Genomic DNA, 26,323 nt, shown 5'->3' with positions numbered 1-26,323 from the left:
AATTGAATTGACTCAGCACTTCACCTCCGTCACACATTTCCCGAAAAATATTGTATACCTCCCACAAGCGCACAAAAAAGCTTTTAGACACATTAATGCTTTTATCTGAATTAAAATAAAAATCCCTCTCCGATTTTAGAAAAATAAGTATGAAAGAAAAGTTGTATCTAAATAGATAAAATGCGAACTTTCTGTTGATATTAAAAAACTTCTAAAACAAGTGAAAGTTTAAAGAATTTGCCAAACCGCGGTTTCGGGGTGCATTAAATAATGAGATATAACTAGTAACGAAGTTAATAATTATAATTTAATAGAACAAGCCTTAATTTATTATTTCCACAAATTCTATAATATATTCTTTCTTTTACCCCACTTGCAGGTAAGCATGCGTCGACTTTAACATATTTTACAATCAACTGGGATCTAAAAGCGCGCTCTATAAGTACGTATATTTCAGCCGAAATTCTCATGGCATCAGGCAAATTTAAATATAAACTTAAGCGAATGTTTTAAGAGCTCTTTAAGCGTGAAAGTTTGTTTTGTAACACAAGACCTGAGCCCATAAATCAACTTAATGAACTGAGCACTTACACTAGATGGAGGCATTGGGGTGTGCCTAAAAGCAGTTAAGCATATTTTTGGGAGATGAGTTTTGTTCAACACTTAAGCGACTTATGAACTGGTTTCCGAACAACGCTCGGAGAATTTTTATGCGATTGTCATTAAACATTGATAAGTAGGCGTCCACAGTGTCTAATAAATAAATAATAATAAAATGTTAAGTACTACTTTGAATATCGCATCGATTCCCATTAAATACGTATATTGCGAATTGAATTCAGTGAAATAATTTGCTCATTTTGCGAGAGTTGGCGCGTAAAATGCGCTTCTCCTTGTGAAATACGCTTCATGAAATATGCAAGTCGAACAAAAAGCTGGCATCAAAATGGCGACGTTTCCTCTCGTTGCATTTGCCTGCTGCTGCTGCCTTATCCTATTAAATTGTGCCGGCATTTCTCTGTATTATTTATTTCTCTTCTGTTTCTCGTTCTCTCTATCTTTTTTTTTTTGTCTCCATTAACGCTGTCTATTTTTTATATACGCAAAACGGCGCAATTCCGGCCAATGTTCATTTTGCTAACTTGGCAAACTGCAAATTACAGGCAACTTTTGTTTAATTCCAGCACCCAGCGCCCGCCCACAACTTACCCGCTCTGCCGCTATTTACATTGGTGGCATTTCTTTCCTGTTTATATTTAGCAAAAAAAATAAAATAAAATGCAACATTTTTTATGAAACTTTGAGCCGAGCTAAATGCTGCAAACTATGTCAAGTCCTGCCAAGTTATTTTATATTAAATTCATAGAACACAAGAGTTTTATAAACCTACCCATTTATTCGATCTCCAGGCTTAAGTCGTCCGTTTTCGTATTCTATTTCATAATAACATACTCGAGACATGTGCTATAGTTTTTTAATTTAAATTAAATGCGTTACCCATGACGTCTTCGTCACCATTATTTATATATATATTTCCAAGTATACACCGTGTCATGTTCTATGCATGAAACTGTGCATAAGATTGCCTTTCTGTTTAAGTATGACATTTGCCGGAACCAGCCGGGTCAGGCCGCCATATTATATATATATATACAATTATATATATTGTCTTAAGAAAATTAGGTTCTAGTAAAAAATCAATTTGCAGAAGCCATTCCTTCTTGCTGATATTTGATTTCATGTTGGTTTAAATTCAAAAATATTATAGGAAACTTACCAAATCACCCGAATCCAAAAATATTTTTAGAAAATCCTGTTCGTAATCAAAATATGTTACTTTAAGCCCTCGCATTGCGTATACGCCACGTGACGCGCGCACATCAAAGCAAACTTTTAGGAAGCACTCGAATCAGTTTTAACTGTGACAATTTTCTGCGTATTTTGATATTTTCCGAGTTAACGTCAATTGAGTCAGTAACCAAAAACTGCCTTTCTCGGGTTGCCTTTCTGCGAAGTGGCGTGTCGCATGGGCACAAGTGGGAATGGGGCAGCGAGCATGGGGCACACACTTTATTATTTATTGCCATAATCATGGTAATGGCAGCACAGCGAGAAAAACGACACGATAATCATATTTATTAACATTTTAACTTAATCAACACACGAAATGAAAAACGACAACAAGACCAACAAATATTCGCCATTCGCTTTTGATGTAAAAGGGGACACGCAAGATATAAGAGCATCGAATGGGAGACAAGATATTCTGATAACTCTCTATTAATAAATTGAAAACGAGTACAAGGGTTTTGGATGCAAACTTAGCTAGCTCTGATTATATATTCTTGTACATCTGCGTCAGTTCAATTATGAGGATTTTTCTAGCCGACAGAAGTCACTGTTGGAAAATAGTACCTTGAGGTTACAGTCTTAGAATCACAAATCCAATATTCTCAAAGACTCTTTTAATACGATTTGAGGCAGTTACAGAGAGGGAGTTACAGTTGGTTTCACGCGCCCTCAAAGCTTTTACATTTTTGACAACTTGTTGTTGTTGATGTTGTCAAGACCCGAAGTATGTCGTTTGTATATACACTTACTCATCACTGGGAGGCTCTTTCACAAGATCTACAGTCACAATATACTGCTCAAAAGTTATTTCAACTTATACATAATATATAAACCATATTGAATGCATACATCATCATGTTTAGAAAAATAAAATTCTTCCATATATATATTTTGGGCTGGGAATATTTTTAAAAAAATAATCTTTATCAACTACTTTTTTTTGAGGATGAAGCTTATTTCCTAGGGTTAACATTATATGCAACAAGGGTATTTTAAACTCGGTATATATTTGTATTATATTTATATTTTATATTTGACACACGCCTTTGAATTTACATTATGCCCTCAGACGCATACGCACCTAGCAACTTAGTTCTCATATTTTGTTCAACATATGAATTTCCCGTACTTTCATTTATGTAATTTGTTTGCCGCTTTTGAGTTTTCTTTGCCTTTTTATTTGTTTTTGTTTATTTTTTGTATCTTGCCGCAACTTTGGTCTGTTCTTGCCTTTTGGGGGGACTTATTCCGCTGATAATTTCCTTCTTTTTTCGCTTTTGGCTTAAGTCTTGTGCTCGCATCACATTAACAGATAAGAATTGTGTTCAACAGATGCGCCACAATCTGTCGCAGGGAAAAGATTTGGGGGAAGCTGAATTGCTAAAAAATTATCAAATACATTTTGCAATGTAACGTAAGCACTTAGGAATTAGCTCTCTTATGTCGAAAACCGCCGTGTAAGCAATGCGACAGACTACAGAGTTCTAATGAATGAGTAATCTTTTTTCTGTAAATAACAAAGTGACAAATTAAATTTTTTTTTCTTCTGAGCTTTTTTCTTATGATTTGGCTTGTTACATATTTATAGAACTTGGGTTAAATGTCGTTTTTTTAATTATATGTATTATTTATTTCTTTTATTTTTTTTTAATTTTATTCTTATACATTGCATGAGTCCTCTATTTTTTGTTGTGATATCCTTATAAGAATCCCAATACTGTCTATTTATCTGTTTATTAATATAGCAGCCGTTCGCATACAGCTTAACAAATCGGAATTTTAGTCTGGGATTACAAAGCAGTCTTTCATTCGAGTAAAGTCTAAAAGATTGATTTCTCGTTCAGTGATATGCAGTGTAACTAAGCCCTCTAATATTTTACGCAATTAGAAACACATAAATTTTTCAGACACACATTCTAAAACACACACACCTCCGGATGCTCAAAAGTGCCCTTCCTGTGTGTTTTACAGCTGTAAATGCAACCGGAGAAGCGGTGCACACAAAACATTTTCATTTAATTGAAACAAATGCGTGCTGCGTATCAATTTAAGTAAACGAAACAAAAACAACAACAACAATGATAACAACTACATTGTATTAAAAACTATTGTAAACGCTGAGTAGTAAAGAGCAATAAAAACTAACGACTACAATAAGATCAGACTATGCCACAGATTGTTGCCATCATGAACGGGGCAGGCGACAGGCGACCCTAAACGGCAAACGAATGAGCATCGCTGTGTTTGTGTGTATGGATGTGTAGGTGCTAGTATAGTGTGTACATTTACATTTACTGCGTGTGTGAGTGGCTGTGTGTGACAGAGGATGCTGCCAATAGAAAGAGAGAGTTGTCGTCAGGTGGCACAGAGAAACTATAGCTAAACCAAAAAATAGAACCACATGAGTGAGCCGTCAAGTGTCGCCAATTGAATAGACGTCAATGGGGCACCCACACTAAAAAAAAAAAAAACAGAACAGTTCTTTTTCCCCCCGTCAAACACTATCAAAATCTATGTAAATTACACACAATTATCATAATACGTTAGTGTGCGTACGTGTTGTCTATGCATGTGTGTGTGCGTCTATGCCATAAATTGACACCAAGCACGACCATTCAGATAGACACTTTATGGTCTCAACAACACACCATATCACATTTTGTGCACATACCCATGAAAAACTCAATAAAAAATGTCGGCGAGTTGATTTTTGTGGAATGAAGGTGCGACTGTACTTAAGCTAACGCTAACGGGAGGCAGAGACATCAGGAGATAGACAAGAGGAGAGACAGAGAAACTTCCTGAAGAAATGGTATACCGTGGAAGACATACAACTGATGAGAATAAGATATATTGATAAGTAAATATAGGGAAAGATATATAATAGAAAGTCAGAATTTGGTAAGGTTCACACGATTTGTTGAGTCAATTGAAAAATCTGACTTAAGACATTGACTTACTACCTCTGTTCAATACTATGCTTGGAGCACTCTTTACCAGTTACATTTGCGAAATTTAAGAGAATTTTACGGCTTTGGAAACTCTTTATTTTCTGTTCCTCGGAGTCTTTTTGAAATGTAATGGTTTAGGCCCAAAAGGTAAATAGACACAAAATAGCCCCAAACTCATCAGTTAATCTTCTGTTTTATTCGCTTTAGTTTTGATAACCACTCGAGAAATGTTCATATTGCGGCTTATTCCCATTGATATTGCTATTGCTTTGGGCATACCAAATGCTCTGTGGCGTCTGTGCTGTAATACCTGCGTTTCCGGGTGGTCCGCGTGGACCATCCCTACCTCGTGGCCCCATTGGTCCGGTTAGTCCGCGCGGTCCTGGAGGCCCCGGTGGACCCGGTGGACCTGGTGGACCTGGCACTGGTATCGGAATATAGGCAGTTTGTGTTTCTTCCTTCTGTTCGGGTGGTTCGCCTGGCTGCTTGGCAGGCAAGAGATTAAAGCCGGGCCAGTTAAGACCTGTTTGGCCCTGCACATTAAAGCCCAGTTGGACACGGGGCACCACCACATATGGTATGCTATCTAAGCCTATATTATTGTTGTTATTGGGACTTCTGTTTGTATTGGTCATAATTTGTTGTCCATAGGCCAGGGGATAGGCAGTCAACTGGGGCAGACGGTAATTGATGTTGGGTTCGCTGAGCATGGGTATCGAATTGGAATACAGATAGTCAGGCACCTTACGGCTGTCCTTATCAGACTCTGATTCCACTATCTGCGGCTCATTGAAACTGGGCTCATTTCGGCTTTCCTGCTTCAGCTGTTCCCCGGGAGCGTAGAGCAACAGTTGTGGTGCATTTTCATCTGAATTGTTCTCCGAACCCGCGCTGCGACCCAAACCCTGTACCCGAAGTAAACGCGCCTGAGACAGGCCGATTCCAAGGAGTAACACTGAAACAAGGAAATCTTTAATCGAAAGTTCTCATTTCTGAATATTGCAAGCGGCGCTTTACCAAGTATCTTAACCCTGACTGTCATCTCAGCTTACTGTTTTGGTGATGCTTTGAACCCACGTCTTTTATATTAAAAGTTATACAATAGATAAGATCAATTAGTTCTTAGAAAGGCTTTGTTTTGAGTTAGCTACAATTTTCGCCCTCTTAAATCAGATTAATTTGGCTTTGATCTTAGGGTTCAATCAACTCTGGCTAATTAATCAATTTCAACTGCCTAGCCAAGTGGCAAGCTTGGTCACTTGATAACTGGGTCAGCTGAGATATCCAAAAACTGGTTCGACTTGGTTCAGGCAAACTTTCTTATCTTTTTGCGTGATCTTCCTAGATGATCCATGGGTGTGGCATTTCAGTAGAAGCTCATTAGCTTCGTTAAGATTGGGATACAAATTTATTTATTACTAGATGAAATGTTTCTGTGGTATTATCAAGTATATGAAGCCTAAGAATAGATCCACCACAAGAGATCTTTCACGTATTTATTTCAAATAATTGTATACAGAGTAAAATTGCGTATAGCTATAAAAATAGCTCGAGCCTAAATTCACATGGATATATATTTCAACTAATCGCTGAATTGTTTACCCCCTTTTTTGAGCATTTTGGCATTTCCTACTTTAAAAAACATTAATTTTCATCAGGCAGACAACAAAAGCATAAAAATATATAAAAAATACTAAATACAATAGATAAAAATACTGAATAGTTGAGTATAGTTGGAGCTAGCTGTGCAATTGAAATGAAACCGAAAGTTCAGCTTAACAATATGTGAAATACAAGTATTATGTATGCCAAATATATATGAAACCCAGTTAGAAAATAAAAAGTATGTACAGCGTTTAATTGAATTAAATCAAAAGCAATGTATTCGGGCAATTAAAGAGTTTGCCCATGTACAATGGAACGCAGCATGGGGTTGCAGCCCCTCTGCGAATGCTGTGGCATAATTGAAGCCCCAAGCCCGCATCCAAAACTTGTCGTCCACTAAAACGAACTGAGTGTCCAGTTGCAAACAGTAGAGCCAGTTGCGCCGTGGCGTGCGCGTCGTTTGGGCGCTAGTCGCCTAGTCGAAACGTCGCTAACTCTCGTTGCCACAAGTTGAACTTTCGCGTTGCAAGCATCGGAGTCGTGTCCTACGGTAAACAGGATGTGGCTGCTACAGCCGCTGCTGCTGGCGCTTGTCGTGTGCACTGTGCTGCGCTCCACGATTGGTTCGGCCAGTGGAGCGGCTTCACCCACCGGTGGTCAGCTACGTCGCATTTGGCTGCAGGATCATTGCACGGCGAACATTTGCACGGGCGTCGAGATTGGCCGCAATGATTATGTCATTCTCTCGCAAGCACCCATTGCCAAGCAACTGATGCTGACGTTCATCAATTCGAGCATTGCCAAAATACCGCATCTAATGTTTGACACGTTTCCCGACCTGCAGCTGCTGCGCATGGAGAACTGCACGCTGGAGACGTTCGAGAAGCCGCAATTCGAGGGCGCCAGCAATTTGATGAGCTTGTTTTTGGGTCATAATCGCCTAAAAGATATACCCAAGAATATTTTTCTTGGTGCCGACAATCTGGCAACACTGCACTTGGAGAATAATCTGCTTAAGGTGCTGCATAATCACAGTTTTCATGCGCTGAAGGAGCTCAAGGACCTGTCGCTTGCTGACAATCAGCTGGAACAGCTGCCACTGGGCGTTTTTGCCGGGTTGCGTAAATTGTTGGATTTGAATTTGGCGGGCAATCGGCTGAGAGCGCTGCCCCGCGGCATTTTCGATAAGAATTTAAATATGACTCGCTTAAGTTTGGCGCGTAATCTTCTTGCGACCTTTGAATCGGAGCTACTAAAGCTCCAGCCGCGCCTCACACTGCTAGACATCTCCGGCAATATACTCCACGAGCTCACGTTGAATTTCTCGCTGCTGGAACAGGTGTTGGCCCACAGCTGCGACCTGCGCCGACTAACTGTGTATGGTGTTATAAAGGAGCTGGACTTGCACAATAATTCATTGCGCGAGCTGCCGCACATACCGCTGGCGAGCAATGTAACCAGCTTGGACTTATCGCAGAATCCCTTGGGCAACTTGCAGGGGAATCCTTTGCGGCGTTTTACAGCACTGCTGCGCCTCAACTTGTCGGCTACCAACACAAACGAGCTGGCAGAGGGCCTCTTCAAGAAGCAAACGCATTTGCAAATGTTGGACATTTCGGCGAATACCATCTACTCCCTGAAGATCACGCTCTTCGACAGTTTGAAGGCGCTGCAATATTTCTACTTTCAGCAGAACAATTGGAACTGCGATTTTCTGCAGTTGCTCATGAGTTCGTTTGTGAAGAAACGCGATATTTCGTTTATGGAGGATCTGACGGCACCCGAACTGGTGGATGATTATGTCGATGGCATCGCTTGCTGGTATGAGAGCGACAAAATATCCAAGAAGTGCGACGGCGCAAACTCGGAGGCCGCTCTGGAGCTATCTATAGTCCGGAATGAGATCAAAGCCTTTACCGAGCTAGTGGAGAAGAAATTTGTCAGGGTCTATCGCATGTTGGAGGAAATGAAACTCAAGCTGTAAAACGCTAGAGCTGAAAGATAATATCTATAAAACCATTAACAAGACGCGCCTTTTATTCCCAGGCGTGCGCATATCTAATCAATTACAATATCATGGATATATTATCTATTTAATATCCTATATATAATCGTCTTTTAAGAAATTTTAATAATTGACACAAGCAAGCCACTGACTAACATTTAAATAAGTGTACATCTAATAATAAAGCGCAGTACTCTTTGAGAGCCAAACAAAGCTGGCTTTACCTTTTTTATTGTTTTCTGAAGAAAAACCGGTACTTTTGTTTCATATAGCACTAGAGTTGTTGAGCTGCATTTATTTTAATTAAATATCTGATTAATTGAATTGATTATCGAAAAATTTAAAGAAAACTACTTTTACGAACGAAGATTTGAACCTGGGCTCACTTTTATGGAAACACGGGTACACAACCCAAACCTTGGGGAGAGGCATCACTTGGAACTGTTAACCGAAACATCTAAAACGTTTGCATGATTCGTGGCCATAGAAAATATGTCAATGTACCCACAGGCCTTTTATTATTTTTTTGTTTACAAATCAGCTTTCAATAGTTCTTCTAATAATCTGTTTTCATTGTGTTTCCTGTTATTATTTAAACTTTAACTTTTCTGAATGATATTCTTTTAATTTGCTATTTGGACTGTCAAATATATATATTTTTTATATTGAACTTAGGGTTTGTCTTAATTATCGAAGCAATTTAGTTTCAAGGTTTAATATATACATTGAAAACACAATTATAATTTTTATTATAGCTATTATGGTATACATAATTATTTAGTAGCAACCAGCCGAATAGTTTATGGCATAACCGCCTCGTGTCTAGGTTTCGAATTAAAACAAACCCCGTGTTCTTTTCTATTATTTACGGGATTTAAAGAGCACTGAAAATAATCTGTACTCTTCTTGATCATTTACTGGATCATTTATCAAACTCAATCAACACATAAAAGAATGTTATAGAAATAATTTAATTATGAGGTTTCTTAAAAAATGTTTTAACATAATAATACCTAGTTAACATATTAAATTCACGTAATTTAATTATAAATAATGGTACTCAAATAGGCAATATTACTTTATATATATATTTTGCTAACTACAAGTGAAATTTTAAATTGCGTGTTCAACTGTTTTGAAAAGGCATTTCTTATGCTGTAAAGAAAGTAAGAGAGTATGCAATTTATGTCCTTTACGAAAACCCATTAAGCACATTTCACCATTTTTTAATGCAAAACCAATACGCACAAACCAGAAATTTAAACAGCCTATTGTGACGAATATAAGCGTCGAAATTATAAAAAAATAATTGAATATACCATAAATATTTTACGACAATTGAAAAGCAAAAACAAATACACTTTTGGCCATTATGAAAGCTATCGCGTAATCGCACACTAAAGAGACAGAGTCAGAGCGACACTTAAAAGCCGACAAAACTTAATTAAATGCAGAAACACACAACAAACGTACATACACATACCAACTCACAAAAGTAGCTTAAAAAATAAAATAAAAATAATAAACAAATATAAATATTTTTTATGAGCTGCCAGCGAGAAAATGCTGAAATAAAAAAATCATCGCAAAAATATTTTTGTTGTGCATGCATCTGCATATGCAATACACATGCGTTAGCTTATATCTGTAAACAGATGCATGTTATTATAAACTGCGGTCAAAACATAAATCCACTTAGCCAGCAATTTGCACATATACATTTCAGGCATGGTTTGGCGGGAAATTTAGTTAATATTTTTATTTCAGAATTTAAAATGTTTTTTCTGCTTTTATTTTTTTTTTTTTTGCCTTTTTTCTTATCGCTCTTGAAATCTCTAGTAAGACATAAATGAAATGAACATACCCAAAATCAAACTGGAACTCAAAACACATTCCAACGTGTTATGCCGTATATAAATAATTTGCAAATAAATCGCCAGAGTCTGCCAGACGGTAAAGTTAAATTAAACCAATTCTGCTTTTAGAAGACTTAAATTTCTTTTTATTTTTTCGCTTGACTAACCAATCTAGCCATTTGCTATATCCCAATTACAAAATGCAAGTCGCAATGAAAATGGTTTTACTCGCAACAATTTAAATGCAGGAAAAGAACTTCTTTAACTGTAAGCGCCATAAAGTATGTAGTAGATTTTAAAGCTTATGCCATTAAGATGTTACTGTTATTGGCCTGTCCGCCGGCCGCGGCCCCGCCTTTGTCTCGTCCGCTCACTGACTGTAAGAATTTTAGTACTAACTGCTGTAAGCAACTTCCGTTTCCGTTATGCGACGCGTTGTTGCCACTGTCTGCGCTCTGTTACTGACATTGTTGCTGGGTAGCCGCGACGCGCCGTGGCAACTGTGGCAGCTGCTGTTTACTCAGTTAGGAAAACGTTGCTTTAACAACGTTAACATGCTAACGTTACGCAACATATACGCAACAGGAACTTATACACACTCACACACACACACACACACCTACATTCCCTGCTGTCATATTGACTTTTTTCTGCCTTCAACTAAATTCATTTTGGAAAGTTTTTGAAAATTGCTGTTGCTTTTACTGTTGCTGCTGTCTCAGCTCATTAGGAAAACAAAAGCTGCAGAGAAAACTCTCAGTTTTTTGGTTGCTTTCGTTGCCACTTGCTTGTTATATACTTTACCCATTCAAGCAAACCCCAAATAGGGTATCCTTGACTTGTGTGATAGGCACTTTACAAGCGGTATAATATCATTCATTAATATGCTATATTCGTTTTCTTTTATAAAAACAAATTCTTGATATAATATTCAAATGACTTCTAAATACTATTTGATAATCTAATTAAGTTGACCAATTTTATGTTATAAAAGAGAAACCAAAGAGTTAGAAAACTTACAGCTTTTTGTATTAATCAAAGCTAAATATCTGATATTAATAAACATTTTTTTTAACAGGGCATTGCTTTTTCGAGTAATCTCTTTTAGTCGAGCACTCTTTGTCAGAGAATTACCCTCTTGCCTTTACTGCCCTTGTAATAATTAAGTTGATTTTATTAACCGAACTTTACAAGTTTTATTCGCCTTTCGTGGTGCCACCTCTACCTAAAAGCCATTCGGCCTTGCCTCCTTCACATTAATTGAACTTTTACACTTTTGAATTACTAATTACATTGTTTCACAAGTCGCTTGGCCTAGCAACAGATGTATGTTGGAATGAACTCTTGGCCGCATTACAATTTATACAAACTCCTGTGTCCTTAACCAAACTAATGCATTTAGCCTTAACTTTATATCCTCAATGCAGCACCATAGATCACATTTTATGGAACGGATTCCAAGTTAAGTAAAATTGCGGCCAGGTTGTATTGTTGTTGGAGCAGCCAGCTTTGAGGAGCTTGTTAAGAGCGAAATTGAGCTGGCTAATCTACTTCAAGCTCACTTCAAGTTCAAAGGATAAACGAGCTGGGCTTTCAGGTTGGTCGCCGATTATAGTACTTGTCCATTTGAGCACATCTGCTTGATCTAGAACACCTTTCTTGTTTAGATTTTCGATGAATAAATGGCATATTTTTGGTTCAAATATGAAAACCACATTTAAGTAAATAGGTTTTCCACTCATTAACCAAATTATCTTTAAGCTTTCCAAGAAAACGCAATAAAATGTATTCTGCTGTATACACAGTCCCATTAAGTTAAATATGTATTTATTTATTTATTCAAATGCCTATTTCCCACATTAATAAGCTTGAATTATTTTGTTATCGCTCCAAATTATGGAATAATTGATGCTTATGCTCAAGAGCGTCTATTAACATGCTATTAAAAAATGAGTCAAGAGACAAGCAATTCGAATGTTCATTGTATGCAATAAATTTATTAAACTAAAGCTGGCAAATTATGACATATTTCACACACTTGCATGCAATTATGTGCATATTAGCATTTCGCTATCTCGCGTTCTCGCACTTCGTTTCTCTCAATTGTTTCTGCCTTACAATTAGATGTGCAATTAGCCATTCGGGCACATTAAAAAATGCTGCCTACTTTTTGGCGCGCATAAATAAAACTTAATGGCCACAAAAACATCTGCTTATCTGCCCGGCAGCGAATAATAAATGCAGGAACTATTGCGGTTGTGTTGACTAATATATATCTCATACAAAAATTCAGAAGGTTATTCATATACGGTCTCAAGCAGTTGCAGTGCAACGGCATTTAAATATATTTTTTATTATTTAATATATAAATATAGTAAATTATAGCCAATTTTAGCTTTTGATTGAGCTCGAAAACTTATTTAAATTTATTCCGAATCATTCCAGTTTAGTTAAAGCTAGTCTGATTGTTTCTGATTATATTACCCCGATTTACTAGGGCTATTTAAAAATAATATTTTATATATTCATAATTATTGTGAATCATTCCAAACAAAAAGGTATATCGGATGCGTATACCCCACAGTAGTACTATAGCAGGGTATCAATTCTGTATGGGCTTTTGCAGCATTAAAATTCAATGTTGCTTACATGTGTTGTTGTTGGTGCCCCCTTCTTCTTACCTCGTAATTGGGCAGCCATGAATAATATACTCATGCATGTGAACGTTCGTAAATACATGCGTATAGATATGAATGTACTTGTAGTTATGCGTTTGAATGCTCTAAACTGTCGCTGGTTGGGCAAGCAAACGGGGCGTATGCGCTACATGCGTTTGCATAAATTCACGCTTAATTAGCAACACGCCAGGCCCGCTCCGAAACATGTTTGGAGGCGGCTAATTAGCCAATTGCTGGCAACTGGCTGAAATGTATGTTAAATAATATATTACACACCTATGTGTGTGTTTGTGGGTGTGTGCACACAGTTTCACTCTTCGGCATCTAATTGTTAAAGGAACTTAAGAACAGAAAAAACTGTGAAAAACACGTATTTAGCTGCTTTGCACTGAATTTAATTTAGCCACGCACCACAGTTTGTTTTCGCTGCCTTATTAACTGTCTTTTTGACGCAATTACGTTGCCATACCGCCGCCCACCTGCTGGCTACGCCCATTTTACAGTTGAGTGTGGTACGTGTCATAGGTGCTACTTTGGGGATCCCATGCTCTTATATGTCTGACTGTTGCTGCACGCACGTTTCAACTTGCATCAGGAACCACGCGAGGCTTTTCTCAGGTTTGTATGTGTTATGTGTGTATGTGCGTGCGTAGTGTGTTTTCTAACTTTTAACCAAATTGTTTAACTAAGTAGCAAAAGCTCATAAGCACGTAGCACGATCCACACACGAGTTGTGGCAGTAAGCTGTCAGCTAACTGCATTGGGTTCGTGTGCAACCTGAAGTTGTGGATGCTGCATAAGAAAGTTCTAATTTCACGCCATGAAACACAATATGGACAGTGAAAGATACAATTTCTTAAGCAAAATAACTAAGGTCAGCAAGAACCGTCCATGCATATTTTTATTATGTATTAGGCGAATTTCTTTACTCCTGCGGCGCCACGTTTCGGCATACATGAATACTTAAAATTCGAAAAAAATTTAAAATAAGATCACAACTAAATTAAAATATGATTAGCTTAAATAGGTCAGTTCCATCTGTCTATGGCTATGGTGAGTAACTGCATGCTGAGTTGCCTTCTTTTGAGCCTTCTTATGGGAGTTAAACTAGATAATGTTGTCGATGTTGTCAATGTCGCTAGATAATGTTACGAATGCCAATGCCATTTGTACATTGTCCGATTTCCCGAAGCCACCCCGAATCCACGACTTCGTTAGCTTTCATTTCCAGCTGTTGACAGTGGACTCTGCCAAACGTCAGCCACATTGAGTCTTCGAATATTATGCCCACATATCATGTTTCTGAAACCGTACGCACCATTAAGGTGCCTTGAAGGTGGTAAGATGTGTCGAAATTGATGAGAATATTTCGAACTACATAAAAAGCAAAACATGTATCTAAAAGGCAAACAAATCCGCAAATCAACTGAACTATTCATGCAAATAAAGCTGAGAGTTGAAAAAGAACAGAGCAACACAAACGATAAAACTACTTTTGGTATACTGTATCTGTCCAGACAGCGGATATTCAAATTGGCATTCGGCTCCCTTGACAAATAAAGGAAACACAATGCATTAGTATTTGGTTTACTCAGCTTTGCCACGACTATTTTCAATTCTCTTTTATTTCTGATATATGGGAAATCAACATAAGCTATAGCCCAGCGGAGCTAACATGACAAATCATTATGCGATATTATGCGATGGCTGCCACAACAATTCGTCCATGCAACATGGCAAAACAAAAATGGGAAAACTAAAATGTTCCCCTTGAGGGAGAGGTAAAGAAAAAAAAAAGAAATTAGATAATAGTTTTCTTGGTTAGCAGGGTTAAAGCTGTAGTTATTCGCATACCTTTTGCATTTCGGCGTGGCATTGGCAGTTGACCAAGCAATGCAACAGTACACACACAAACACTCACACACACACACATACACATAAATATAGATATATACGTACATATATATATGTATATGTTTTCCACTCCAGTGAACAATGCTTGATATGAAACCCATGCCAAATGACAATACCCTCATTGTATTGCATTCGCATGGAATGCGCAGCTGGCATTGCCCATTGCCTTGCACAATTTATGGCATATCTATGTGGGCTGAAGCAACTACAAGTGCGTATGTTTGTGTTTGTGAGTGTGTATGTGTGTATGTGAAACCCAGCATTTCTTTCTGCTGTTGCCTTAAAATCTTATAAATTGCAAATTGAATTTAACGATAAACATCGCAGTGTATAGAGATGACATCGAGAGTATTGGACATCGTCAGACATGCGTCTGCACTGAGCGAAATTAGAATCAGCTATATCATGTGTACTTTTCTGTTCATTACAGATTTTTTATTTTATTCTTCTATTTTAGAGACTTGAAACCAATATAAACAATTATATATAGCTACATAATTTTAGCACTGGTATTGTATTATACGATATCATATAATTATATGGCAAGAGCATTAGATTGTATTTAAAATTTGGTACATTTAAAATTTTAAACAAATATTATAAGAAATTTGGAATGTTTTATTAATATGAATAAAATATGGAGAATACTTGAATAATAATCAAAGCTATGCTTGGTATTGGTATCCTAAGTACGTTTTAATATACAGACGTGTTCTTTAAATGGAGAATTCAAGACATTTTTTACTTAATATTATAAGAATAGTTTAATTAAGTCAAGAATTGTTTCTCAGTGTGGGATCTGCAAGTTCCTTCACCATATTGAAATTACACTGCTCGTTGTTATTCTAGTCCACTTATTTCTCTACTGCTTACGCTTCGACTGCCACTGTTGCTACTGCAATTGACACTGATTGTGTTGAGCAGTGAAGCTGTCGTCTACTTGGCTTAGTTTGAGAAAATAAGCCAAAAGACTTGCTGCAATCGAGCACTGAACAAATTTATTGAGTAAACTAAACCAATTTTTAAAATGGATATTAATGTGATTTGTTTTTTTTTTCTTTTTCATTTCATTGCAGGTGAGTTGTCAATTTGAATGTAAATTGTGAACACAATCGGAAGATGCAATGTCCTAAGCAACACTTGTTAGCCCGCGCATTACAATCCCAAAGAAGCATTCTTTGAGACAGTTTAAGTTAAGCATGTGCCACAACCACTTGGGCACATGCGGGAAGCAAGAGCCATTACATTTAACATTTACAATCAACTACAGCACACACGCACACACGCTACAGACAAGCAATTATGCTGTGAAAGTTGCTAGCAGCTTGCTGGGTTTGGGATGTGTGGCTAGTCTCGAAGCCCCACTGCCGGCATTTTGTTCATAATTTATAAGCCGCCCCGAAATGCCAAAAGCCAGAAAAACCCATAAACGCAGAGACAGAGCCAGACAGCGTGGCGTTGGCGGCGACACGCCCCCTCTGGCGTGCTCTCATCCCAATCAACACCAACCGTATAAAGGGTCACAACACCAAGAAAAATATCCAAAAAACCAAAAAAAAAAGAAAACAAATGCTGCAGCCAAAAGTCAAAAACTAACCGCCTTTTGTTAGACTCGCGCCATGTGGCTCTTACGCATGTGTGCGTATGTGCGCCTGACATTGCGTGTGTGTGTGTGTGTGTATGTTGTATAAATGTATCGACCGACGAGTAATACTATGAATGTGTGTGTGTACCCACTGTGTCTAACATAGTCTGTGTGCATACTCTGTACAATTTTCGGTAAAGGTAGGTGCCTAAGCAAATTTTTGGTAATGATTTAAAATATTGAGCAAGCGTTTTGAAATAATTGGCAAACATATCAAAATATATTATAATTTACAGATGCCAAGGTGTTTGTTATGTAATAATGAGATGTGTATCTCCTCTTGTGACTGATAAACACAGGGGAAATATTTAATGTATAAATATTTAAGAACATAAAGAGGATTGCTTGCATCCATTAAAACAAATATCAAACTATATGTATTGCTGATCTGCATCGATAGCAACCCTTTATTTTAATAAGTTCGTTACTTCCCTAAAATTGATAAATCTTAACATCCTAATTCTTAGATATTCACTTAATCAAATGACATTTTTATATTATGATAATTATAAAACCATCTCACAATATACGCAAAAACTTTTGAATGAATGGAAGTGAATATTATGGCAGTTCGAAGTTGCGTCCTGGGTATTTGCTGGTCTTGCATTCTTGACTAGAGCATTCCCAGCTGTTTTCTTTCTATCTGTCTGCGTTTATTTGGCCCTTTGCACGTATCCATGCTTAACCTTTTCCTCCCTCTGTCCATATTGTTGCTAGCATTGTTCTTATTGTTGTTGCTTTTACTATTGTTGTTGCTGTTGTTGTTATCAAGCGCATATAAATAATTCAGCGCACAGACACGCAACCTTTGCTTCCTTTGCCGCTGTCGTTGTTGGAGCTTTTGTTTCCTTTTTTAAGCCTACTTTTAAGGGCTTATGTTGTTGTTTTGGCTGTTGTTGTTGCTGCTGTGTGGCCGTCTGATTTGTGGGCGTTTGCGCTGTCTCGTTTGAGTTTTTCCACAATCGCAATAGCAAAACTTTAAGCCAACTTTTGGCTTAAGCTTTTCTCGAGGCTTTTAAACTGTTTTTAAATGTCAAGCTTGTAGCATATCTGTGGTTTTTTTGATAACACAAATTTGTAGCTCATTTTCTTGGTTTGACGTAAATTTTTGCAAGAAAATTGCCTCAGGCGTCTATTTCATATATTTTGATTCACAGAGTTTGCATGCCGCAGCAATTATTCAAAATCTAGATTTCTGGCACCCACAAAAAGTAGTCTCCTAAGCAATTTCTCAATTTGCATATGCCACACTCACCGACATCCACACATACATACCCTGCCACACAACCACATACACATAAACCAAGCTTACTTCCATTCTCATTTGTTGGGCTTTTTGGGTTCGCTTTGGGACCCGAACTTTCTGGCAGTCAATTTGTTCAAATAAATTGAATTATGTTGTATTTTTTGCTTTGTCCACATAGTTTTATCCCAAAATGGTACAAAAACCTTTGGGGAGCAGATGCTCTTAATCAAATTACTTCACATGTGACATGTTTGATGTCAACATTTTTGGAGTATAATAATGTATAATCCAAATTTCATGATGTCAGAGTATTAAGAAACTTTTGCGCAACTAATTAACTGTGCAGGTTTCGCAATATTTACATTGTCAAATATTCCGTTCTTAAAAAATAAATCGAATTGGGGAAGCAGCACAACAGATCATTTTTTCTTAAATATTAAAAAAAAAAAAACAAAAAAGGTAACAATTATGAGGCGTCTTATTAAGGGTAAGAACTACAAGATACTCTGTGAAAGATTTAAAAAAACTATTCGAGTAACCTGGGGCATCCTTTTGGTATATCTATTTTATTATTGGATTGTTTAAATACTATAGCGTAAAATAACTTACAATTCCAATAAACTATTCCATATTCTCGTATGCGAATGCTTAATTCAAATAAAGTAAATTATTATTAAAATTGTAATTCAAATTTGATTGGTTCCATTCCAAATGTATGGGAATAAATATTAACTATAATAACATTAATTAGTTTATAATTTGTGGAGTAATTTATATTACTATACTCATAGAAAGAAATTGGTGCCATTCCTACACATACCCTCTAAGCAAGCATTCTTTAATAACATAAATAAGTTCAGGATCAGAGCTATACACTTCCATTGTTGCATGTAGAATCACGTGTGAAAAATACGCTCCTAAGCGCACTAACAATTACAGGGTATAAAAACAAAAGTTAACCCCGGACACCAAAAAAAAAACCCAATGTAATTAGAACTTTCTTTTTTCGCGTTCGTTCAAAGAATAAAACATTTAGCCAAACCATTTTTGTTATAATACTAGCCGTATTTGATAACAAAAATAAAATATAAGTAAACAAACGAAAAACACTCGCAGCGCAACTCATACCGCATAATGAGATGGGGATTTTTATAAATTCAGTGGTTGGCTACCCTGCGGAAATCCAATTTGCGCTGTTTCCGCTTTTGCATTTGGCGAGCAGCTACCAAATATAAAAGCAGCAACAAAAAATAGCGCTAATCGTTTTGAATTTTATTACAATAGCGCTGTGCAATTGTGAGAGTTGAAGCTACATGAGTTGAAAATGTTGTGCACAACGTGCGGTATACTTAATAAAAATGAATGTATATGGTTGCCAACAACATTGCTCGGCATTAAGTTTGAAACATTTAAGTGCATATTGTATAGCCGTTCATAAAAACCCTCAGCCTAATAAAGAAAAAGCCAATTGAACCCAACCGACGGCGTCACTGTCACCCTGACATACGTTGGGCGCCATTTTATGGACCATGGCATTAATGCCTCAGCATTGCATAGAAAGCTCCATGGCTGCCTAATTAGATTTGCCAGTCGGCACACACACTTGAAGTGTGTGTGTGTGTGCGAGTGTGTCTTTTGGGCAGTCAAGTCCAGCAAGATGCTTGGGAAAAGCATCTTCTATTCTATTTTGCGCATGAAACGTAAACGTCGTAAACCTTTGCATTGGCAGTGTGTAAGCAGTACTAATGGAAATTAATGTAGAAATATATATGTATTGGATGGGGTCTTTGAAATTAGAAGAGAGTTGTTAGGGTTCGTCTGTCCGGGTCAGGTAGCCCAACTAGACATCCGCTTAAGTCCCCTAATTGACTTACATGCGAAGTTGGAGGACAAAGTACGTACAAGCATGTTAATACTATTAGCGAAAGTAGCAGAAAATGTAGTAGAAAAGTAGCTATCATTAAATGCGAAATGATGGCATTTTCATAACAGGAAATATTGTTCCTTATATCTAATTAAAAATAATTATAAGTTCTAAATAAATAGTTTTTTATCTTATTGTCTTGTTTACAAATATTATTGAAGTATCTGAAAAGATTTTGGACCCTTAAAATAACAAAAAATATATGTTACAAAAATCAATGAACAAACTTCTAACTTTGTGGACACACAATATATATTATTTAATAAGAAAAAACTATAAACCTTTGGATTTTGCTGATTTTAATCAATAAAAGTTATTTGAACTATCTTGAAAAACAGACACTTTTACCAGATAAATACTTTAGTATTTAAGGATCATAGTGGCACTAACAAAGTTTTTTCAAAATAGCTTGTATCCGTTTCCGACACATCTACTGCCTGCGACAGAAAGTCGTCTTTGATAGACACAGACAGACGGACGAACATAAACAGATACAGATCAGGCATATATATACTTTAGAGGGTAGGAGATTCCTCCTTCACTGCGTTACTGATTTTATGAGAATATTATCTACCCTCTAGATAGATATCAAATTATGATAGATAAATACGTAGAATGTTGTATATTTATAGATCCAATTTAATTTAGGAGTCAATCCAAAGCAAATATTAATCTGTCCTCCTAATAGTACTTTTCTACTGGCACTGCATTTGGCTTTTGAAAACACAATTTATCAAATCACATCACATCCATTTATACGAGTTGTTTGTTTTTTAGTTTTACATTTTACAGAATTTTCCACTTCTAACGAATGAAATGAAGGAAAAAGTAAAAAAGTTCCTACAATTCTTATTTTGCTGAAAAGCTAATTTTATCCGAATATCATCCAATAATGCAAATAGGATTAATTGCATTATTGCAAACAGAGTTAGTTTTTGAAAAATAATCAACGGCGGAAAGTAACGCCCAAAAAGGTAAAAGGCGACTTTTAAACAATATGAAATTCAAAGTGAGTAAGAAAAAGTTAAAAGTTTCTCACATCCCCAGACAGAAATTGAGGCAGATAACAGTCACCCACACGCACGCCTTTACCCTCACACATACACAAACATATGTACATGTGCCCGAAAAGTGGAGTTTTTTACAGAATGCCCGCCAGAAATTTTTTAAAACACATTCAACGCAAACGGGACGAATTCAAGCAATTTGAGTGCTCTCTCTCTTCACGAGATCCTGCAAAACTCATAAATTTTAAAATTTCTTCATTGCCGCTAATTTATATAACATTGGCGGCGGACAAGTTGGCACCCAAGGATATGCGCTAATTCAAAGCAAATAATGTATGACATACTTCGCAGCGCCACAAGACGCCACTCAAAATTGTTTCATGGCCAAAAGCAAAAAAAAGGCCGAAAATCAGCTAAAAATACAAAACAAAATTGAAAAACACGTAGCTTTTGGTTAACCAAAACCCCTTCCACCGCTATTTCATGCATTCAGCGAAAATGGAATAAGCCCTGTAGCCAGCGTGTTGACCCACTCAGCGGTGCGCGCCTGAAGCCAACAGAACGCTCTGAACCACTCGGCTCCGGCTCCCCAGGCGACAACTGAACCAAACTGTGACGAAAGCTGTTGTGTTAGTTTAAATTATCTGCAGGTCCTTTTGGGTATTCCAACTGCAGGTGCTGTGCAGATGCCCAGTACCGCAATATAAGAGAAAAACCCTCTGGAACTAGCCAGTATAAGGGCAAGATGTGAGGGTCGAGCCAGTCATGTCAGTTTAAAGAGCGAAAAATATTAGTTAAATGCATGGCAAATATACATTAAAAGCAAGTTGGTAACTGCATTACGTTGGCTCGAATGGAAAAAAGTTTATGAATTTCTATGAGAGAAAAAGTGATTAAGCTTTAAGTGAAGCTATCAAATTTTTCAACATCTACATGATAGTTCGCTTTAATTTGGAAAAGTTGTTATATTGGTAAAAGAAAACTTTTTCCTAATTGCAAAAGTTGATAATTGAAGACTTGCCTTTAGTATTATTAAAATAAGCTTTAAAACTCGACTCATTTCAAAAGTGGAAAAGTGAATTTGTTAAAATTGTTATAACATTATAGCTTTTAAATTATTTTATCAAAAATTGGTAAAATACAACGAATATAAAATTAAATAGGTCGAAAGCACCCGACAAGGGGATACCCTAATACCTCTTATTCAAACTCCATATGCAGCTCGCGCTACCCGCTTTTTAAAATTGTTTTCTCGGCAGGGTTGGAACTCGCAACAGTCCGCGCTACTTGTCGCCGCCTCTACCGAACCACCACACCCATTATTAATTCTTAATGATAAAAAATCGAATTCAAAAAGCAGCTAAGAAAACAATGCAATGGCCATTGCAATGCTGTTGATAGAATTTGAAGCAGACGCGCATGAATGTGTGTGTGTACATGAAATTAAAAATTCTTTAAATTTTCGCTTATTGCCGCAATTACGTAGGCAGGCAAAACACATTTTCTTTCTTGCTTCTTAACCGATCTTGATGAAACTTTCAGCAGTAAATCTTATTGTATTATAAAATATTCTTGTATTCTAAACATGACAATTGCATATTGGTTGGCAGCAGAATTTGGATCACTTGATTTGTAGCTATGAGGTAATTGCGGGAAGATGGTGATAGCTATAAAGTGAAAGATACTTGATATATATATGCTCTGGAAACAACATATCAACTTTGGTGACTCCAGATCTTATTATTCACACCATTCGCTCAAAAAACAGGATTTCGACAGAATATTCAGATATGGACAGATAGACAGGCGGACGGACGGACAGACGCACAAACGGATAGACAGACGAACATGGCTAGATCGACTCGGCTGTTGATGCTGATCAAGAATGTATATACTTTATGGGATCGATGCTTCCCTCTGCCTGCCTACATTTGCACAAAAACATTATACCCCTTTTACCCATTTTCAATGAGTTCAGTATATAAAACACATATTCACAAAATTAACCGAAATGCAAAGAATTTTTTTATGACCTGGCAAACCAAACCACTGACAGCTGTTGATATTTTATTTTAAAGCTAATCTATATAGGCTATATTCCTGAACTTTATTCCCCAAACTGCTTTTGAAAAAGTTTTTACCTTGGCCTTTTTGGGAAAAGCCACAGTTGCATAAGCCACACAGATTGACCACGTGCAAACTTAATTACCACTGAAAATCTAATAGCTTCTGGCATTCATTTGGCTTGACTAGTCTAGTCCCGCACCCAATCCGCTCAAGTCCACTCAAATTTGTCTGCATTAAAGGATTTGATAACATAGTATGTTCTGTCTCCTTCCCACTACCTAAACGCCCTCAATCCCTTCAACGCTAACCATAAACTTTGTAGCATTATTTTCCGTCAAGTTTTAAAACCCCAGGCAAAGGAAGCAAAAATGTTCTGTCGAGAAATGGAAAAACTGAGCTGCTGTTGGGCAGTTGTTAAGGCATTATTTTATATGTATATGCTACACTATAAGCATGCAACAATGAGTATGTATGCGTGCATGTGTGTGTGTTAGATACCATAAACTGAACAATTTACTGGGCAATTATGCCTGTGCTGAAGCAAAGCTGAGTGAAAACTGTCGTAAAAGGTCATGCACATTTTTGGCTACGTCCAGCACAACCAAAATATAGGAAAACAGAAGCCGCAAAGTCCTTGCAACATTTTGAGGCATTTTTATGGTGATACAAAACAGAGGCGGATAAGGGCAGAACCCGCCATGAAGTCCGCTATTTATTGAACAACAAATGAGGAAGGAAAAAAGTGTAGGACGATCTATACCTCTATCCACAAAGAGACGGAGAGAGTGATAGAGAGAGACAGAGATAGAAAAATGGCACAAAAGGACAAGCATTTAACATGTGAGAAATTTGTGGGTCCAAGGCGAAAGCCACAACGAAAAGTCGTAACGCAGCACGTGAGAGCGCTAAAAGAATGCATTCCACTTCTTAAGCCACACAAACCTGCAACCAACCGTGCAACAGCCCACCCGCTCCCCCCTTTTCAGTCAACCTACTGTGTGCGTTTTGTGACCGCATTTAAGCGCAACAATTCCGTTTTGCCACACTTTGCAACGGTTATCACGCTGCACGCGCGTAGCTCGCCTGGCAAATTGCCATAAAAATTTCAAGCGCCACAAAATATGCAACGCTCAAATTTGTGCAACCAACGCCGTGTCAATGCGTGTGTGTAAGTGTGACTGTGTGCGAGTGTTTTATACAATGCGTAGCTTGCCGCATTGCATTTGGTTTTTGTTGTACAGTTTTCACGGCAGGGAAAGCAACGTGTTTGGCTTTTTTGTTTTTGAATTAAAGAGCGCACGTTTTTTCACACCTGTTCGACGGTAACTGGGTTGGGGAGGGGTTGCGTCTGACTTAAGCAAAGTGAAAGGAAATTACTGACAACTGATATGTTATTCACATCAAGTGATAAATATTGCGGATAAATGTGATGAGAGGTGTCTGAAATGCTGAAAGACTGGCAACAAAATGAAGCAATCCGTAGCAGACGCTTATTTAATACCCTATACTGTACTCAATGTTAAAAAGAGAACGTTTTGTAAAATTATGAGTATATTCAAAGTCAATAAAATAGAGAAAACGAACTGGTTCAGTCATAGCCAAATGTCTGCATGAACGCAAAAAACTAAAACATAATTGAAGCTTTCATTTTAATTTAAATCTCGTTTTCTTTTAATCAATTCAAATTTTAATGTTTTTTTTACAAGCCAACAGTTATAGTAAAATCAATTAATTATGTTGAAAAACGTAGTTTAACTTGATACAAATTGCTTAAATTAAAAGCAATTTACCACATTTAACTATTGTAATTAATCTTTGCATTTGCTTATAAATCTTTAGAATCTGTCCTTTTCAGCTTAAATATTAGTGCTAGCGTTAAATGGCAAGAAAATAAACCTTTCATTGTAAGAAACTCAGAAATTAATGCGTGAATTCGCTATTATTCACAAAATATTAATAAATATTAAATGGAGTAAGAACGAACAAAGCCAAATCCACTTACATAACTGCATTAAGCAAACACCACATACGGAATTAAAAATTAGATGCATCGTCTCGTTAATCTTGGCCTAACAGCTCGCGTCCACAGCAAAGTAGGCAACTGCATATGAAGCCCGTTTGCAATTGCGCTTGCCAAGAACTTGATATGTGAATTCTTTAAATGTTGTTTGCTTTTCTTCCGTTCGATGAGTGTTGCAAGTGTCTTGCGGCTTTCAAGATCCCAGCTGCCAGACGATACATTTAGAACCTGTCACGCGATGCAGTACTTCCCCCGTCCACCAACCTGCCCTCGTTTGGCTAAGTTTATTTAAAGCCAAAATTGCTTTAGTCACCCTATTGCTGTCGTCGTCTCCTCTAAGCTGTTGTTGCAATGTTTAGCGCTTCCATTGGTGGCAAGTAACCCACTGACAGGACTCTGAGTGTTGCAAGCACCACACATGCCTTGTCGCACACTTTCCATCTCTCTTTCTCCCTCTCTCTCTCTCTCTATTTAGCGCTGTCCCTTTCTCTCTCTCTCTCTCTCTTTGTCGGTGACAAGGCACGCGCAACTTTCACTTCTGTTTTGCCTGAAAGTATGCAACAAATGTTTTTCTTTTTTATTTGTTTCGAATCTCGAAACTACTCGATACTCGGTTCCTCGGACGGCTTGATGGCAATCTTCTTATGGAGAAGCTTCTATCCTTGTTGTAAGCACGACATGAAAACGAGTGAAAGTCAAAAGTCTTTAACTTTGCCGCCATACTGTTGGGTGACAATATTTTAAGCTCTTGCAACGCGGCGGCTTTCAGCTCTTTTATACATTTAAGAAGAGAAATTAGATTATACGTAAGATAATCGACGCATGCATCTTTTAGTGCAAAGCAAAATCCGACTCATTTATCCCAATTTGAATAGTATTTTTTCGGTAGCATTAATTTTAATCTGCAATCGATAAAAGAAATGAACAGCCTGATATCTTCACATTTTAAAGCGCACAATTTAATATTTGACTTCTTTGTTTCACTTTTCTTCTGATTAATAATCTTTTAAGCTGCCTGCTATGTTTTTCATTTTGCCGGATGTTTGCTATGTTAAATTTCCGCTAGCGCTGCTTAAAGATTCGGTGGCGAATCCATCACTCACATAGCTATAATATCCTACCCCGTCGCCGTTCTGTCTGCGCGTGCATTCCATTTTTCAAATTGAATTTTTCCGCCGTTTAAATTTTTTATTATTTTAGGAAATTAAAAGAGATGCCGCTGCGTGTCAACGCCGCGAGACGCAGACCGTGAATAACACAGGCAGAAAAATTAGCAGCGAAATTAGTTCATATGAAATGCATGATGTGGATATAGATGGTGTCTGTGTATGTATGTGTGTATATTCAATAGATGATGTATGTGTGTGCATTCAAGCTGCTTTATCGCATCAACTTCCATTCAGCTTAAGGCGTATGTAATGCTCTTGCACAATAAATGTATAGATACTGGTGCTATATGTATCTCACAGATACATGCTAAGCTTATATATGTCATAATTGTTACCGTGTGTGCTTACATCTACCGCGACTCATTGCCTCTGTACAAGGGTATTC

At 37.2% G+C, this 26,323-nt stretch overlaps 3 protein-coding genes across 4 annotated transcripts in view; 2 read left to right on the top strand and 1 right to left on the bottom strand.

The window, feature by feature from the left end:
- Positions 1-26,323, top strand: part of Fur1 (Furin 1) — a 73,347-nt gene that overhangs the window by 16,447 nt on the left and 30,577 nt on the right. The window lies entirely within an intron of this gene.
- On the bottom strand, positions 4,883-5,844 carry LOC6629821 (collagen alpha-1(XVII) chain). Its single transcript, XM_002053153.4, has 2 exons — positions 5,820-5,844; positions 4,883-5,757 (listed from the first exon to the last, which is right to left on the bottom strand). The coding sequence occupies exons 1-2, from the start codon at positions 5,842-5,844 to the stop codon at positions 5,006-5,008; spliced, it is 777 nt and encodes a 258-aa protein (XP_002053189.2). The 3' UTR covers positions 4,883-5,005.
- On the top strand, positions 6,817-9,082 carry alrm (astrocytic leucine-rich repeat molecule). Its single transcript, XM_015172324.3, has one exon. It carries the CDS (start codon positions 6,967-6,969, stop codon positions 8,389-8,391), a length of 1,425 nt encoding a protein of 474 aa, XP_015027810.1. The 5' UTR covers positions 6,817-6,966; the 3' UTR covers positions 8,392-9,082.

This window comes from Drosophila virilis, chromosome 2 (genome assembly GCF_030788295.1).
Source record: "Drosophila virilis strain 15010-1051.87 chromosome 2, Dvir_AGI_RSII-ME, whole genome shotgun sequence".
Lineage (NCBI taxonomy): Eukaryota > Metazoa > Arthropoda > Insecta > Diptera > Drosophilidae > Drosophila > Drosophila virilis.
This window is presented reverse-complemented; position numbering and strand designations above follow the sequence as displayed.

What these genes read in the sequence shown, in the direction of transcription:
- LOC6629821 (XM_002053153.4), bottom strand. Translation starts at nt 5,844, where the DNA reads ATGACAGTCAGGGTTAAGATACTTG. An exon ending in AGTCAGGGTTAAGATACTTG is followed by an intron (nt 5,758 to 5,819) that starts GTAAAGCGCCGC and finishes TCCTTGTTTCAG; the next exon opens with TGTTACTCCTTGGAATCGGC.
- alrm (XM_015172324.3), top strand. Translation starts at nt 6,967, where the DNA reads ATGTGGCTGCTACAGCCGCTGCTGCTGGCGCTTGTCGTGTGCACTGTG.